Genomic DNA, 17197 nt, shown 5'->3' with positions numbered 1-17197 from the left:
ACAGATGATCAGGGTGATGTACCTTGGACCAGACGATGGTGGGCTTGGGGATCCCACTTGCTTCACAGGACAGGGAGATGGGTGTGCCCTCGTTGGCGGTGTAGTGCAGGGGACCAGTCTTGATATCAGGAGGGGCTGGAAAAGTAGGTCAGAATAGCAGCTGTTCACAAGGCCTTAACAACCAGCGGTTCACAATTAGAACTTCGCCAAAGATACTTCACAAGGAATCCAGCTTATCACTTCTAAATAAGAAACTCTAATATCAGCACCTATTTCAGCTTCATTAGGGACCAGATGAGTTGCTGTAATGCAAAACATTATTTTCTTAATATTTGTTTGTGTTTTCCAGTAAAAATAAAAACATGCTTAAGATAGGATTTGTTTAGCCATAAATAAATAAACAATACATAGCAGTAAAGTATGTATATTCATCTGTACACTGCAAAAAAAATCATTTTATTAATCAGTATTTTTGCATATTTGTTTATAACAATATAATATAAATGTTTATATATATTTTTACTTCTTTCTTTCTTTCTTTCTTTCTTTCTTTCTTTCTTTCTTTCTTTCTTTCTTTCTTTCTTTCTTTCATTTTATATGTTTTAAAGGGGTCATGAACTGAGAAGTCAAATTTTCCTTGACCTTTTGATACATAAGAGTTCATCATACTATAAGAATATCCTAAGTTTCAAAACTGGAAACTTCCTTGTTAGTCCAAAAACAGCTTTTAATGTTACCAAGCCCAGCGAACGACTCGTCCTGGAATGTGCCTATTGATGTACGTCATAGATAGGTGAAAGACCACCTCTTAACACCTATTTCACCATTGCAACTTTGGCCCCGCCCACTGGTATTAGTGAGATGAAGAGCACAGGATCAATCACTGGACTAAAAATAACACCTTCCAAAGGATGCTAATGCTAGGAATGTGGTTATTTGATTGATTTTCAGCAATGTAAATGTCTCAGTTGAGCATTTACTCGACAGTAATGCGACAACATGTTAGTAACGTGTTAATTCTAATGCCTCATCTGTGACCAGTAATTATTCATGTACAGTCAGATGTTCTTTGTCTAGGTATGTGCCAGTAAATCAAACCAGTGATGACTTAACGGTCAACTTCACATTGTTTCTCTTCCTATGATTAAATTATAAACAAAAAGCAATCAAAGAACGCTCCCTTGGCAATCGCTAGAGCTGTCAATCAAACAGCACAAGTTTATCAGTGACTGAGTTCTAAATATATCTAAATATAATCAACACTTTACATGATTAGTTAACCTTGAGAGCTGTAATAGTAAAAACGTGCTAAAAGTTTTCGAGAAAGTAAAACATGTAATGAGATTACTTGAGACTGACTGCATAAAGCAGTCCATCTTTCTTCCTCCGTTATTCCATTACTGCCTTGTTATCGCCACGCTGTTCACTAAATCTCGACAGTGAAAAAAAAAGAAAATCAGTTATACTCAATTAGAAAAATGCCCTGCCCACTAACCATGAACTTCCACTGTGACGGTAATATTGGCTGATCCTGCTACATTGATAGCAGTGCACACGTATGTCCCCTCATCATCAGATACAGCTCTATCCACATGTAGACTGCCGTCACTTCTTAGAAAGACTCTTCCACCAACACGCACCTAGAGACAGGATGATCATACAATAAAAACATAAGCACATACATTTTCCGAGAATTTCAATTCCACACCTAAGAAGTGTCTCTCTCAATCATTACTCACTTGTTTTCCATTGTGCGTCCAGACTCTCTCAGGAAGAGGAATTCCATCTAACAACATACAGGGAAGGTTCAAAGGCTGACCGATCATCGCTGTGACAGCTGGTGCACCTTGAACTAATAACGGTGGTTCTGTAAAAAGGACAGATTGTTACAATGAGAGTTTATGGGTAACGCTTTAGATTACAGCCCGCATCTAAAGCGTTATAAGTTTGTGGTCACAATATTTGTGATATTGAAAAGGAGAACAACACATTTTCATACCTAAGCCTGTAACAGTGACTCTGGCTAGTGCCTTGATGGATCCAAACTGGTTTTTGGCCTCACAAACATAAACACCTTCATCATCAACCCAAACACCTGGAGGGGTCAGAGCAATGCTGATTAGAACATAAAAGACTCGTTTGTAATGGATCTCATAAACATGTCATTTCATACGTTAGTCATTCACAAACCATTAAGTTTAATTATAGTTTGCTGTTAATAATGTGAAAGAGATGTGATATCGGTAATCAGCTCACATATGGATGTGTTTGTGTTTGTGTTTGTGTTTTTGGTAACGGATTTACTTCATTAATAAAAACAAAGCCAGCAAGCAATGTGACTAGTTTAACAATACACACAAATAATAAGCAACAACCTATACGTTTTTACTCACTCATGTCAACTCATTTAGATATCATACAGATATCATAGAGAATTACAGAGAAAGCTGCTCATTTATAACAGAGATGCACAATATATACAGTAACCATATCAGTTATCATCTCATAGATTTATAGCAACCAATACAAAAATGGATATTTAATTATGGATGCACATTTTTCCAATTTTTCACCATTAATAATTTAAATTAGCATTATTAACAACAAACAATAAAAAAATTATTATTATTTAATGTGTTTTTTTATTATAATTTATAATCTTATAAAAATATTTTGATTATATTTAATTTTATTCATTTTAAAATTCATAATATTAAAAACATTATTATTACATTTAATTATTATTATTATAATAATAATTATTATTTTTACATTCAGGGTACCTTTGGCTTTGACCATCTAATATTCACTTAAAAATAATAATTAACACAAATTAAAATTATTAACAATAATCAATAGCAATAAAAACATTATTATTAAATGTATTCCTTTAAAATTCATAATATTTTAAATACAGTATATATATATATTTTCTTATATTTTGTAATGTATAATATTAAAAAATATTAAATTTAATTGTTTTTTAAAATTTATTATAAAAATAAACCACTAAAAACTTAAACCAATTGATATTATTGATAAATATGACATGTATCAGTGTTATTACTTATTATTAAATGTAATAATTGTTAAATGTAACATTTTTAAAAAATGTATTCTTTAGCAAGTCTCAAAATGATTGTCAACTGATTTTAGTTTTTAGTGTTTTATTTTTCTATGTATTTATACAAAAAAGTATAATATTTTAATTTCAGTCATCTGCCATAACATGAAAATAATTATGCCATTTTTGTTTTGGATGGAATTTTAATGTTGGTGCATTCCTAATTTATGAACCTATTTCTCAACCTGTTTTCTACTTCATGGTTTGATAAAAATGTATTTGCTACTATGATGTCTTGAATCTAAAAGTGCATCTATATTATGCTTGTTTATGATGCACATCTGCATGCTTGTTAGAGATATTAACCATTAAAATTTTTAGATTTGTTCAAAACTCATTCAGCTGTTGCCGCTGTTGGCAATTTTGGACTAGATAGAGAATTTATGGCAATGCTGATTTGCTTGTATTTACAACCCAGCTATTAATTCCATTGTGATGACAGTTCTGACTTCATTTATGGTTATTCATTCTTGTTAAAGACCATTACACACACACTTTATATACAGCTTATTTGAAACAATAAAACTGTTGTAATGAATATTGTGCAACACTTTGTATGTGTGAAATTTGCACAATAGTCGTTTGCACTCAAATTGGTAGCTGTTGAAATAGTTTTAAATAGTATAAATCAATGTTGCATGTGCAGAATATATTTGTGTGCAATTATGTGTGTGTTATGTGTATATGCAATGCTATGTGAGTAAGAATGACCTCAAATTTTCAGGCCGATATACACGAACACACTTTCAAAGGCAGATAGGAACAGTTCAGTTAACAAGGAACATTCTTAGAACTTTGGCATGCGCTCTGGCAAGGATCTCAAAGTTATGAACAAACATTTTTCCAGTAACATTAACAGAAAGCTCGTTCAAAGTGTTTTCTTTCTTCGTTCAGTGATTTCTTTCCTCCAAGAGGGCCTAGAGAAGTGCTTGTCCTCTTCCACCCTTAAAGGTAGGGTAGACAATTTTCAGAGTGGCTAGCAATAGCCAACAAAAGCAAGCTACCTTTGAAAGCATAAGATCCCACCCTCCCTTCAGAGAACTCTACAAAGCCACACCTCCTCCAAAAGACATGAACACACACACAGCAGATTCGACAAAGTGTCACAAGACGGAGACGGCGTTAAATTACCTCACTTCTCAAAGCACATAACATTACAATAATAATGAACATAAACAACTTACAGAGCTCTAGTTGTACCACCTGACTCGTAATTACAGTTAAGACATGGTGTGAACACAGCATAAGCTAGTTGTTTTGGTTCAGGAGAAACTGTAATTGTCTGTTTACACTCGGTAGCTGTCTGTGTACAACTCTGCATAGCCTTACGAAACATGCTGTTGACATGTGATGTCTATGTGAACAGGGTGCGCCGAGGTATGGAAATACATATGTTGAGAGGCAGTTAGGACTGAATGCACTGATTGGACGAACATTTTTTTATCCTGAGACTTCCACAAAAGATATATGCATGTTTTAATATTTAGACCACTTCTATTATTGATTGCTATCAGGATGTGAGGAGAGTTTCAATTAGTATAACAAAAAGTTTATAATACAAATTGCCTACCCTACCTTTAAAATGTACATGGCTGCAATAGCAGCAAACCACAACAGAGAGACAGGTCTCTAGGAAAGCACTTTGTACCTAATTATTAGGTTCCTGAGAGGTGCAGGCCCTCATCCCATCTTGGGATCTATCCTTGGTCTTAAAGGCCCTACATAGAGATTCGTTCAAGCCCTTACAGTCAGTTGAGCTCAGTGCCCTCTCCATGAAGACAGCCCTCCTGACTGTGCTCACCTCCGTCAAGAGGGATGGGGACCTCCAAGCCCTCTCCGTTAGCAAGACGTGCCTAGGGTTCAGTCTGACAGACTCTCAAATTGTCCTGAGATCCCAGCCTGGCTATTTGCCCAAAGTTCCCACTACTTCTCTCAGGAATCAAGTGGTGAACTTGCAAGTGATCCCTTCTGACGAAGGAGACCTAGCCCTATCTCTGTTGTGCCCGGTGCAAGCCTTGCACATATACCTGGACTGATGATCTGAACAGCTCTTTGGTAACTTTGGAGGACAGTAGAAGTGGAAGGCTGTCTTCAAACAAAGAATGGCCCACTGGATTGTGGGTGCCATTGTTCTGGCTTACAAAGCCCAAGGTGTACCATGCCCCCTGGGAGAAAAAGCTCACTCTACTAGGGGCATCGGAGCCTCTTCGGCATTAGCGAATGGTGCCACCCAACACCTTCATGAGATTCTACAATCTCTGTGTAGAACCAGTTTCATCTCGAGTCTTGGGTACTTACAGGTAAAACTCTGACAACTGGCCTGGCTATTTGCCCAAAGTTCCCACTACTCGTTTCAAGAATCAAGTGGTGAACTTGCAAGCAATCCCTTCTGATGAGAGAGGCCTAGTCCTATCTATGTTGTACCTTTGCACATATACCTGGACTGCACAAAGAGCTTTAGATTATCTGAACAGCTCTTTGTCAGCTTTGGAGGACAGTAGAAGTGGAACACTGTCTGCAAACAAAGAATGGACCACTGGATTGTTAATGCCATTCTTCTAGCTTACCAAGCCCAAGGTGTACCATGCCCCCTGGGAGTGAGAGCTCAATCTACTAGGGGAATCGGAGCCTATTTGGCTTTACTTAATGGTGCCACCCAACACCTTCACGAGATTCTACAATCTCTGTGTAGAACCAGTTTCATCTCGAGTCTTTGGTACTTACAGGTAAAACTCAGACAACTGGTCGGGCGTAGCACTTGCATTTAGTGCCAAGTGCTTGCATAGTGATTTTTTGTCCAGAAGAGTTCCTCAGGTCTGGAAAACCCAGGACACTCATCAGTGGCTTAGTTTGTTGGACGAATTCTCTACTCGTGGTATTTCAGCTTTTCAGGTGAGCCCTTGTACTTGGGTTAAGTGCTTCATATGTGAGGTGATCCCATATGAGGTATTCTTCTACTGTTCAGTTTCCCCGTCGTGAACCTTAAGTCTTCCCCTGGATGGAGCCTATCAGGTGGAGCCAACACAAGGACTTCTTCCCTATGTAGTACTTCCCATTAGTAAGTCCATAGGACGTACTCTCCACAAACTAACCTCCCCTTTGGATAGGATGTGGTCTCCGCAGTGCTCCTTTCTCATCAGTGAACGGAGGTTACAACAGTAACCAAAATGTTATCTTGTCTTTAATAATGTTCTCAAAATGTTAACATAAAAACATTATTAATACATAATTTGTGAAAGTTTTTCTGAAACGTTTTACTTGTTGTTTTTTTAAATTCTCATAAGGTTTCCAAAATAAACAAAATAGAATGTTCCCTTAACATATGCATAACCAAGAAAAAAAAAGTTTTTAAAACATTTTAAAAAAACTGAACATTTTCATAACTTAACGAGAACATTGGCAAAACGTTCTTAGAACATTTTTTTTTTTTTAAGCTGGGAGTCCCATTTGCTCAGAATGCTTTTAGTAACCAGATTAGCCAACAACAGATGAACTGCTCAATGGTAATACTATAGCTGTTCAATAAAAACCTTATAGCCTATAAACATTTAGAGCTACTTTGTCCATATGCAGCTCCCTGTCCTGCCAGAAGCTCCGGCTCTGACTCAAGAGGCCTGCGGTTTGACTTTTTACCCCACTCAACCCCTGAAGGGGCCTAGGGTGAGGAGACCTTCTCTCAGCCCACTCTCTGAGAGAGGAAGCTCTCAGCTGTAGTGTTTCTATTTCCTTCATCGCAGCAGTTGGTTTCAGACATCCCCCCCCCACACACATACACATATCAACACCTAAAATAACATCTTCATTATTCTCCTGTGGGCGGACCATGTCCATTAGATCCTCGCGTTTGGTATCTGGGAGGGATTGTGCTAGCAGACAACCTCCCTAAACATCTATTCAAAGATAGATATAGAAACTCACTCTGGATCTGTAGGGCACCAGAAGGCAGTTGAGAGGTGCCAACATGGCCAGATGACTTGCCAAAAATTGGCCGTCCATCCTGCCGTCTCCATGTTAAAGAAGGTGCGGGGAAACCGCGAGCGATGCACGGTAGAGAAATGTTATCACCCACGCCGGCCGTTATGTCCACGGGAGACTCTGAGAACACAGGAGCAGCTGAGCAAAAAAAGAAAAGAAAAGAAAAATAAAATAAGAAAAAAGCAAGCCATCAAAACAAAACAATGTATTGTAACATAATATAAATGGGTAGAAAATAATATGCATTTAATTTAACAAAGAAAATATTTTCCATTTAAATAATGTATTACCTTTAGTACAAATATTGAAATAATATTTAAATAATTTGTTTTGGCTTTAGGCCAACATATTGACAATATTTGTCATACAGAGTATAAATGGGTCTTTTTGTACAGCTGTCTTTATTTTTTAAGAAAGGAAGATATCATTTTGGGTTCCTTGGCATTAGAAATAGTGAAAACACCTGAATTAGAGAACAAAGTGGAAAATATGCAGATAAAAAATAACATTGGAGAAAAATAAGCTTTACAACCAATATTCCACTGAACAAATTTATTTCCAACATATTTTTATTTTTTCCACACACATTATACGTAGGATAGTAATTATGACTTAAAGCTGAGGTGTGTCATTTTTACGATGTTAAAATATTTTCTTCCATTCCAGTTTAATATGCAGAAACTACTTTAAATACAACATCTGTAGGTTGATTCTCCCGAAAACTTTAAATACATTGCTCTGTTTATTTGCACATTATGACCACATCAACACTGTCTCAACCAATGATGTAAGTATGGGAGAGTGATTTCTGTTTGTCTGACCAATGGCAGAAAGAGGGAGTGTTCAGTGAACCGCATCATTATTCAATCAAAATTTATATCATTATATTTGTTCATTTACACTTAATGATGCTAGTGGCACATAAATTACACATTTTACCATTAAGGAAAGTTCTATACAAAGTTATGATCCTGTTCTGGATCATTCAAGCATGCTCATAAACTGGCCGTGAGCTACTGGATGAGAATTCTGTCAGGAGCAGTTAAAAGTCCTGTTACACATTTCAAGTTAAAACCAAATTTTGCTCTCCAAATTTCACACACTGCAATAGAGCGGGGAAACATTTCCACTTGCGGTTTGGAAGCCCATGGGCTTATGGGTGTGTTATGATTAAAATCAGATAGTTCTGTCCAAGGACTTTGATTCATGCTATGAACTACATACCCTTCAAAGTTTTTAAAAAGCAATAGAAATACTGCGACTGTGAGCTCAATAAATAAAAGCCCACATAAAATGAAACTGTTCCGTATAAACTGCACAGTAATATTTATATAGCATCAGCGTGTAATGCAGCTGAGGTCTTGTTCTCACCTCCCACCTGTAGCATGACCACAGCAGAGCTGGACCCGGCAATGTTTGAGGCCACACAGGTATACTCTCCAGAATCCAGTTCCTGAACCCCACGGATCCGCAGTGTTCCACGATGGACATCCTGCTCCGCAAATGGAACTGTTCCCAGATCCAGATCCCCTGAAGACGGATGGTGCAAGAATCAAAGAAAACATATACTGTTGCTGTAACAACTCACTACATGTAATACAATATCCTAACAGACTCTAAAAATCAGAAAATTAATAACAGTCTCTTAGCCATGAAGAAATAGTAACATATGTTGTATTTTGTTTATGCTGATGAATCTTTTATACACTTCATTTGGTTCAAGTTTGACACATTTTTGTCAGTCTGCACATTATTGTTATTAAATGTTATTTTGTCAGCTAAATTTTTCTGACAATTTAGTTAGAAAATATATATATTTAAAAAAATATATAATAAAAATTGTATTAAACAACAACAACAAACATTTAAAAAGTGGTGAGGTGTCTTGAAGGCCCAAGTATTATCCTTAGGGTCAGTGTTTACCTTTTTGCCATTTTATTAATGGAAGAGGAGTACCAGAGGCCCGACATTCTAGAATGGCATCTTCACCAGCAATGACCATCACCACCTGCTGCACCACTGAGATGCTTGGAGGCTCTGAAACAACAACAAGAGAGAAAGGAATTAAACCTAGCATTGTGTTAAAGGTGCTGTACTGTAGTCATTTTTTTCTATTAACACACATAAATTGTCCTTAATACCTGACAGATATCATTTAAATATCTCTGGTTATGTTCCAAATCAGCAAAGACGCATTCAAATGTCAAAAATGACACATTTATAATGTTACAAAAGATTTCAGTTTTAAAAAAAAAATGCTGTTCTTATGAACTTTCTATATGTCTAAAAGTCCTGAAAAAATATATATATTTATATTATAAATAATATCACATTTCCAACATTGATAATAAGAAGAATTGTTTCTTGAGCACCAATCTGATTTCTGAAGGATCATGTGACAGTCAAGACTAGAGTAATGGCTGCTGAAAATTCAGTTTAGTTTAGTTTAGTTTAGTTTAGTTTGCCTTTTGATTTCCCTGCTGAAAAATACAGCATAAACCAGCATGACTTCCATGCTGGTCCAGGCTCATTTATGCAGGTTAGAGCTGGTATAGTGCTGGTCTAACTGGTGAACCAACATAGTCATGCTGTTCTCAAGCAAGACTAAGCTGATGTAGCTGATCCACCAGCACTCCCACTTCTCAGGAACTAGCAAACCAGCAATCAGCATCCCATGCTGGAACCAGTATGCAAAACAAACATTATGCTGGTGACCAGCAATGTTGTATTTTTCAGCAGGGTTATGTATGACATTCTGAGACTTGACAAAATTCCACAGAAAGACTGAGTGCCAAACAGTTCAACAGAAGCAGCTATAGATCTTTTTGGTATATTATATTCGATATGCCTGCCAACACCTGTAATCTCATTTAGTTTTAATGCATGCTGTAATGTCACTATAAAAGTTATTGTCAGTTATATATTTAATCTCTAACTCAAAATGAGAAAACTGTATAAGAATGGTTTACTATGAACAATAATTTCCATCAACAGAGCCAGTGACTCCAGCACCTGCATAACTGATGAGAACAGACTGAGAGGCAGTGCCAGCCTCGTTGGTGGCCAGGCACGTATAGTTCCCAGCATCCTCAGGGACAGCTCCTCTGATTGTCAGCGTGCCAGACTCAGAGATGCTCATTCTGAAAGCACAGCCAGTGTTATATTAACCCAAGACTCCTGATGTAATGATTATATTACAGAGACCATTGCGTTTAACGCTTTTCAAACTGAACAGTATTTTCTTTCCATCAAACTGACTTCTGACTGATCACAGCATCAATGCCAGATTTATTCTGATGTCAAATCTCAGACTGTTAATGGTTTGCGGTCAGCTTATTCAAACAGAAATTAAATATAAATGATCCATTTTAGGAAAGTAGATAAAAATAACCATCTCAAACTGTGTGTGTAGATGTATAGTGACAAGAGGGAGGGGGAGCTGGTTGACTACCGATGGTGGTTGAACAGAAAGATGTTGCCATGGCTCCAGAAAACCTTTGGAGGAGGGGATCCAGATGTCGAACAGGAGATGCGGACTTCTGCACCCAGAGAGAAGCTTTGTGTCTGAGGAGAGACAACCACAGATGGGGCCTCTGTAAAGGAAACAGAAATAAACTGTGAATCATCCTGTACTTAAAGGCATAGTTTGTTCAAAAATGAAAATTTTTTAAATAATTTCTCATAGTATGATGAATGATGTGCACCATTCAGAATTTAACTGAGATGCCTTCAAAAAAGATCATCCAAAAATCCATCAAAACGCCTCAAGTTTATAGACTTTACTAATGATAGATAGATAGATAGATAGATAGATAGATAGATAGATAGATAGATAGATAGATAGATAGATAGATAGATAGATAGATAGATAGATAGATAGATAGACAGGTCTGGAATGGCATGAGGTAATGAGTAAATAATTTTTAGTTCACTATTTATTACACACTATTTGACACAAAACCTTTCCGACTGCAGACATGGCAAAAAGGATAATGAAAACTCCACACGCTATATAATTGTATAATAATGATGGAAGTCTAACTGCACATGTTGAAATTTGCTCACAACTAGATACACTTCATCAATTTGTTTGGTTATTTGTCTCCAAAAGGAACCGCCAATCTAATATCACATTAATCTTGCTTATTCGAAACATGCAGGGCTCAATCTTGCTGGCTGTGTAGAACTTGCGCTGTGGTTTGGAGGGTTGTAATGGAAAACACATGATGGTAGGACTCATGAGGGCGCAGGAGCTGAGTGTTTGACCAGGTGGTGCAGAATACCTAAGACCACCAGCCATACGACAGCCTGACTCTCTCCATGGGCGTTTGAGGCTCTGCACTGGTAAGGTCCAGCGTCCTGGCTGCGAACCCAGTTGATCTCCAGAGAGGAATTGGCCAGTACTTTCACCCTTCCTGAGTGGGATGATAAAGCACTACCAGCCCGATACCAGGTCAGATTGTGCCGCACAGAGCCTTGAACCTGGCAGGACAGCACCGCCACTGTACCCGGGGATGAAGTCACATTCACGGGAGGATGCAGAACGGGAGGGGGCTCTGCATTAAGAGAAACGATGATGACATGCTTTAAAGGAAACATTAAATACAATATGTGAGGCAACAAATCTCTCAGTTTAATGTTACCATAGTAGTCAAAACAAGACTTTTGGCTGTGACTTACAATTCCATGGCAAAAAGCTTTTCTCATTTACAATTTCCTTTAATTCTGGAGATCACACCCTCCTTAGCAAGCTGAAGCCTTGTTTATACTTTCACACGACTCTCTGCAGACTGTGCACTCAGTTCACGATGCTCAAGAGGCATTTATACTTGACATGTTCCACATTGAACTATTCTCCACAATGACAGACAGTAGTGTGCAGAAAATATTAGCATAACTAGCAAGAAACAGCTGTTAGAAGTAGTATTTTACATAGTTTTAACATTTTACATGAACCTAAAAAAAAAAGTAATGTTCCCAGTGAACATTAACCTCGCCAAGGGAAAAAAAAAATGTTATTCAAAAAGTGTACAAAACAACAAAAACACGTATATACTTTGACTTTGTCTCTGGTTCTAAACTCTTACATTTACAATTATTGTATTACTTTTACCTATATTTATTTAACATATTTATTTTTTCACATACATATTTAATATGATAATAATATTATATATTTAATATTTATTTCTCATATTTAATATTTTATATACATCTATTTATCTATTATTTGTTTTATATTAATAACTTTGTTCAATATTTATTTCACATATTTAATATTTCACATACACTTATTAATAAGAAATGATTAAACCAATTTACATTTTATTTATTTTCTGACATTATGACATATAACAAATTACATATAAAACAGCTGCATTTAGCTGTAACCTCAATTTTTTTTTTTAAATAAAAATAATCAAACCTTTAAAATAAAATGTTTAGTCACTTTTATTCGTTGTATAAAATGGAGGTGAACAAATACAATTTTTTTTACCCCCTTAACCAAGAAAAATTCATGTGGATGAAGAATAAAATTAATTAAAGATTATTATATTTCTCTGAAAACAAACAAAAGAAAATCTTATTGTCTTACACAGCGTTATTTCTATATAAATCTTTTAAGCATAATAAGATATTTTACTGGAAATCAAGATTATAAAAAAAAGGTTTTTCGCAGTAAGGGATTGTGTTGCAAAGGTACAAAAATCCAGTGCTGCATGATGGCACTTTTGATATAGTATATACCAGGTTTGAGGGTGTGGATGTGAATACAAGATTGTATAATGCAGGAAAAAAGTATGTAAAGTGTGTGTATCCATGCAATACCTCTAACAGTGAGTTGTGTGAGAGCTCGTCCCATGCCTGCAGTGCTCTGAGCCACACATTCATATGCTCCCTCATCATCGCCTGAGGCATGTGGAATTTCCCATGATGCTTTATCTGAAGCCCTTCGATTACAAAAAATCAGCAGGTTTAAGTGATGAGTCCAAAAGTGCAGCCTTTGATCACAAACATGCATTTACACATTCACTTTACGCACAAGAGTGAGGTAAAGAATGGAAAGAATTACTCTGAAAATATAGTGTTACAGATTACAAATGATATGAACATATTGAAGCACACACAGATGGCAGCAGGTGAAAGGAAGGAAGAAAAAAATATAGTCTGATGTCACTAACAACTAGCTTGCACAGAATACCTTTCACTATAAGTCAACATTATTTCATGTTCAAAATATAATTCAAAACAGAGTGCCCTTTATAGAAATTTTTCATGATGACTTTCTTTTGTGCAATACACACAGCCCCTGCTGTTCATATTCATTCCAAGATTGATATGTCAGTGAGAGCTAACAAATCTTTCTTGGGCTAGGTTTGAATTTCGACTGTAAATGAATGCCCCATGTCAGCACACGGTATCAAACGGAGCAAAAAAATGGTCCAGCAGATGTTCACTTTAACATCTGCTCCATTATGTTTACATAAGGCCATATCACAGGAGAGAATGCCTGCAAAAGTGTTTGTACATGTTTGGGTTCAGAGCTATAGAGAAGAAGGAGATATGCAAGAAAGAGAAAAGGTAGAGATGAAGAAATATACAGAATGGGAAGACAAAAAGTGCCAAAAAGTTTTTTTTTTTTTCAAAAACGGTTTCAAAAGTGACTTTTCCCTTTTAAAATGAATGGTCTGAAAGGAGGTGCTTAATCTTTAGAAAATGTCAACCCCACGAGGTCATACTGAATTTTATGACAGCTTTTTAAATTTTTTACTTAATCTGAGATGTGCAATTGCTGTTCCAATGTTCCAATAGTTCCAATATTCAGAACTCACCTAAATACAATTAGGAAATACCATTTAAATTAGTGATTTTGTTATTTTCCAGCAATAATTACTAATTGAAAAAAATGTTTTACTACAACAAATATCAGATTATGACAAAATTATGGCATTGTTGTATGACAACAAGACCTCTAAGGTTGGCCAGGACAAAAAAAAAAACAGTTTTTAAGGAGGGATACAGATATTTGATGTGCAAAAAAAAAAACTGCAGAAAAAAAAAACCTTACTCATAGGTTCTCTCCTCTCCTACTGTTCTTCCGCCTTTGGTGAATCTCAGTTTATAGGGCAGGTCACTCTCCACAGAGCAGTCAATCGTAGCAGGCTGCATGTAGAACCCTCTTATCACAGTGGGCATATTCACCAACGGAGGCTCTGTAGGATAAGAAGAGGCCAAAGGTTAAACTGGATCACCACAGCTGGATTAACAACAACACAACATGAACAATGTCTTCTTAAGAAACAAAACAATGTAAACAACAAAACAAAACAAACACGGTCCAGTGGATTTTGAATGCAACTTGAATGCAAACAAAACAAAACAAAACAACAAAGCAAAGCAAAACAAATATAAAAAAGTATTTATACAGTGTTTAAACTTTAAACTGTTCAAAGTTCAAAGTGAGTCCAGTGGATTTTGAATGCAACTTGAATGCAAACAAAACAAAACAAAACAAAACAATGCAACGCAAAACAAAACAAAACAAAACAAAACAAAACAAAACAAAACAAAACAAAACAAAACAAAACAAAACAAAACAAAACAAAATAGTTTTATACAGTTTAAACTGTTCAAAGTTCAAAGTGAGTCTAGTGGATTTTGAATGCAACTTGAATGCAAACAAAACAAAACAAAACAACAAAGCAAAGCAAAGCAAAGCAAAACAAATATAAAAAGTTATTTATAAAGTGTTTAAACTGTTCAAAGTTCAAAATGAGTCCAGTGGATTTTGAATGCAACTTGAATGCAAACAAAACAAAACAAAAATAAAAAAGAATTTTAAAAAATGGGATGTTGGAATAGACTCCCCTGGGATGATGTTGGTATATGACAAAACAAAACAGTTTTATACAGTTTAAACTGTTCAAAGTTCAAAGTGAGTCTAGTGGATTTTGAATGCAACTTGAATGCAAACAAAACAAAACAAAACAAAACAAAACAACAAAGCAAAGCAAAGCAAAACAAATATAAAAAGTTATTTATAAAGTGTTTAAACTGTTCAAAGTTCAAAGTGAGTCCAGTGGATTTTGAATGCAACTTGAATGCAAACAAAACAAAACAAAAATAAAAAAGAATTTTAAAAAATGGGATGTTGGAATACTCACCTGGGATGATGTTGGTATATGACAAAACAAAACAAAACAAAACGGTTTTATACAGTTTAAACTGTTCAAAGTTCAAAGTGAGTCTAGTGGATTTTGAATGCAACTTGAATGCAAACAAAACAAAACAACAAAGCAAAGCAAAGCAAAGCAAAACAAAAAATAAAAAAGTATTTATACAATGTTTAAATTGTTTAAAGTTCAAACTGAGTCCAGTGGATTTTGAATGCAATTTAAATGCAAATAAAACAAAACAAAAATAAAAAAGAATTTTAAAAAATGGGATGTTGGTATAGACTCACCTGGGATGATGTTGGTATATGACACACTAGACAGTCTCTGAAAATTGTAGCCTTCTCCATCATTTCCAGACACTTTGAGGAAGAAGCTCTGAGAGGGTGTTCGAAACTGTGGGATGCTCCAAATACCTCCTGAGCCTCCATCGCCAGGCAAAGGCACAGGAATGGTACGCAATGAGCGGCCCCCTAGAGATACTAACTCCATATTGGTAACAAGACCAGGAGGCTTCAGACCTGAGCACTTTAGCATCACATGAGCTGGAACACCTGGAGGAAAATGCGATATATTTGATCTGTTATTCTTTATACAGTTTAGGCAAGTGCAGCCATGAGCAAGTTCTAGCACAAACTGAGTAATACCTTTTTTCCATCAAAATGTGGCTGGAGAAATTATTTAAAAGTAATGAATAATAATAATAATAAATAATCATTAAATGAATAAAAGCTATCACTCCAGAACCCATCAGTGGAAAAGGGCTATGTACCCACATGGTGATGTAGTAATACCTTTAATAGGTCTCTCTCTGGTCCTGCTGAACTCTGTGACAGGTACACTAGAGAAACCTGCCCTGAAGTCCAGGTTGCTCACACCTGTTACTCTAAGTGTGTGTCTCCCACTGCATCCCACCTAGACAAGAGAAAAAGCAGGTTTTAATCACTGACATTATTCAAAAGGATCTGTTGCGTATATACCTAAATAATAAATATGATCTAGCATCACTGTTCAAAGCTCTTATGTGTTACCTTTAATGTCCATGGTCCAGGATGAGGGTTCTTCAGGTTGACCACCCGTGCTGAGTTTGGGATGTTGAGCAGTTCTGTTAGACCATGCCTTTCTCCAACTATACGGCCTATAATTATTCAGATAACATTTTAAAAAGGTTTGCAAAGCACAATAATTTATACTCCTTTTAGTGAGAAGGCATAAACAAGCATTCAATACAAAACAATAGCATGTTCCTACCAAGAGGGTCTCTGAGCTCAATTTGAGGTGCTGGACCACTCAATGATACAGTGACTTCTTTTAAACTAGGGTCAAAGGGCACCTCCCACTGCGTCTCCTGGGCAGTTTCGTGGTCAGATGAAAGAAGGTGGACCTTCATGGCTTGGACAGTTTCCTCAACCCATTTAAGAACCTAAACAAAATAAATTAATCTTCTATAAAAGCAGAACATGTAAAAAAAGAAAATAACATTATTTAACATAAAATGTTATTTGTGGAAGGGCACAAAGGACAGCTTTGGTCTCCATTCACTTCCACTGTATGGAAAAAGCAGCTTAAACATTCCCCTAAATATCTTCTTTTGTGTTCTACATAAGAAAGAAAGCCATGTATATGACCAAAAGCTCTGACATGAAACCATTCAAATCCGAGAAATGCAGGCAAGGTAGGATCCCAGTGACCTCATCTCTGTTCGTGCAGACTGTCTCATAGAGGTATGTCACAAGCAGATCCTTATTAAACAGTAGGAAATGAGATCACATCATCTATCAGATAGAGAATCCAAGCAATTCTTGGACTGACAAGCTATACATTTCTCAAAGAGCATCACAGACAGTAAAGGACTGCTGTTCACCCTAGACAATAACAGAAGATCACAGTAGATATATATTTACAGTACATGGCAAAAAGTACA

At 36.2% G+C, this 17197-nt stretch overlaps 1 protein-coding gene across 2 annotated transcripts in view; it reads right to left on the bottom strand.

The window, feature by feature from the left end:
* Window positions 1–17197, bottom strand: part of hmcn2 (hemicentin 2) — a 111731-nt gene that overhangs the window by 75478 nt on the left and 19056 nt on the right. For both annotated transcript variants that reach the window (XM_048210032.1, XM_048210034.1), the window contains exons 5-20: window positions 16525–16696; window positions 16305–16411; window positions 16068–16188; window positions 15564–15827; window positions 14169–14313; window positions 12929–13050; window positions 11383–11655; window positions 10551–10692; window positions 10112–10239; window positions 9023–9136; window positions 8471–8629; window positions 7043–7237; window positions 2000–2095; window positions 1740–1867; window positions 1496–1640; window positions 23–135 (exon numbers count right to left, since the gene is read on the bottom strand). In XM_048210032.1, coding sequence (XP_048065989.1) covers window positions 23–135; window positions 1496–1640; window positions 1740–1867; window positions 2000–2095; window positions 7043–7237; window positions 8471–8629; window positions 9023–9136; window positions 10112–10239; window positions 10551–10692; window positions 11383–11655; window positions 12929–13050; window positions 14169–14313; window positions 15564–15827; window positions 16068–16188; window positions 16305–16411; window positions 16525–16696 — 2424 coding nt within the window. The remainder of the gene's footprint in view (window positions 1–22; window positions 136–1495; window positions 1641–1739; window positions 1868–1999; window positions 2096–7042; window positions 7238–8470; window positions 8630–9022; window positions 9137–10111; window positions 10240–10550; window positions 10693–11382; window positions 11656–12928; window positions 13051–14168; window positions 14314–15563; window positions 15828–16067; window positions 16189–16304; window positions 16412–16524; window positions 16697–17197) is intronic.

The sequence above is a fragment of the Megalobrama amblycephala genome, linkage group LG12, assembly GCF_018812025.1.
Source record: "Megalobrama amblycephala isolate DHTTF-2021 linkage group LG12, ASM1881202v1, whole genome shotgun sequence".
NCBI lineage: Eukaryota > Metazoa > Chordata > Actinopteri > Cypriniformes > Xenocyprididae > Megalobrama > Megalobrama amblycephala.
The sequence above is the reverse complement of the archived record's forward strand: the minus strand, read 5'-3'. Positions and strand labels throughout refer to the sequence as shown.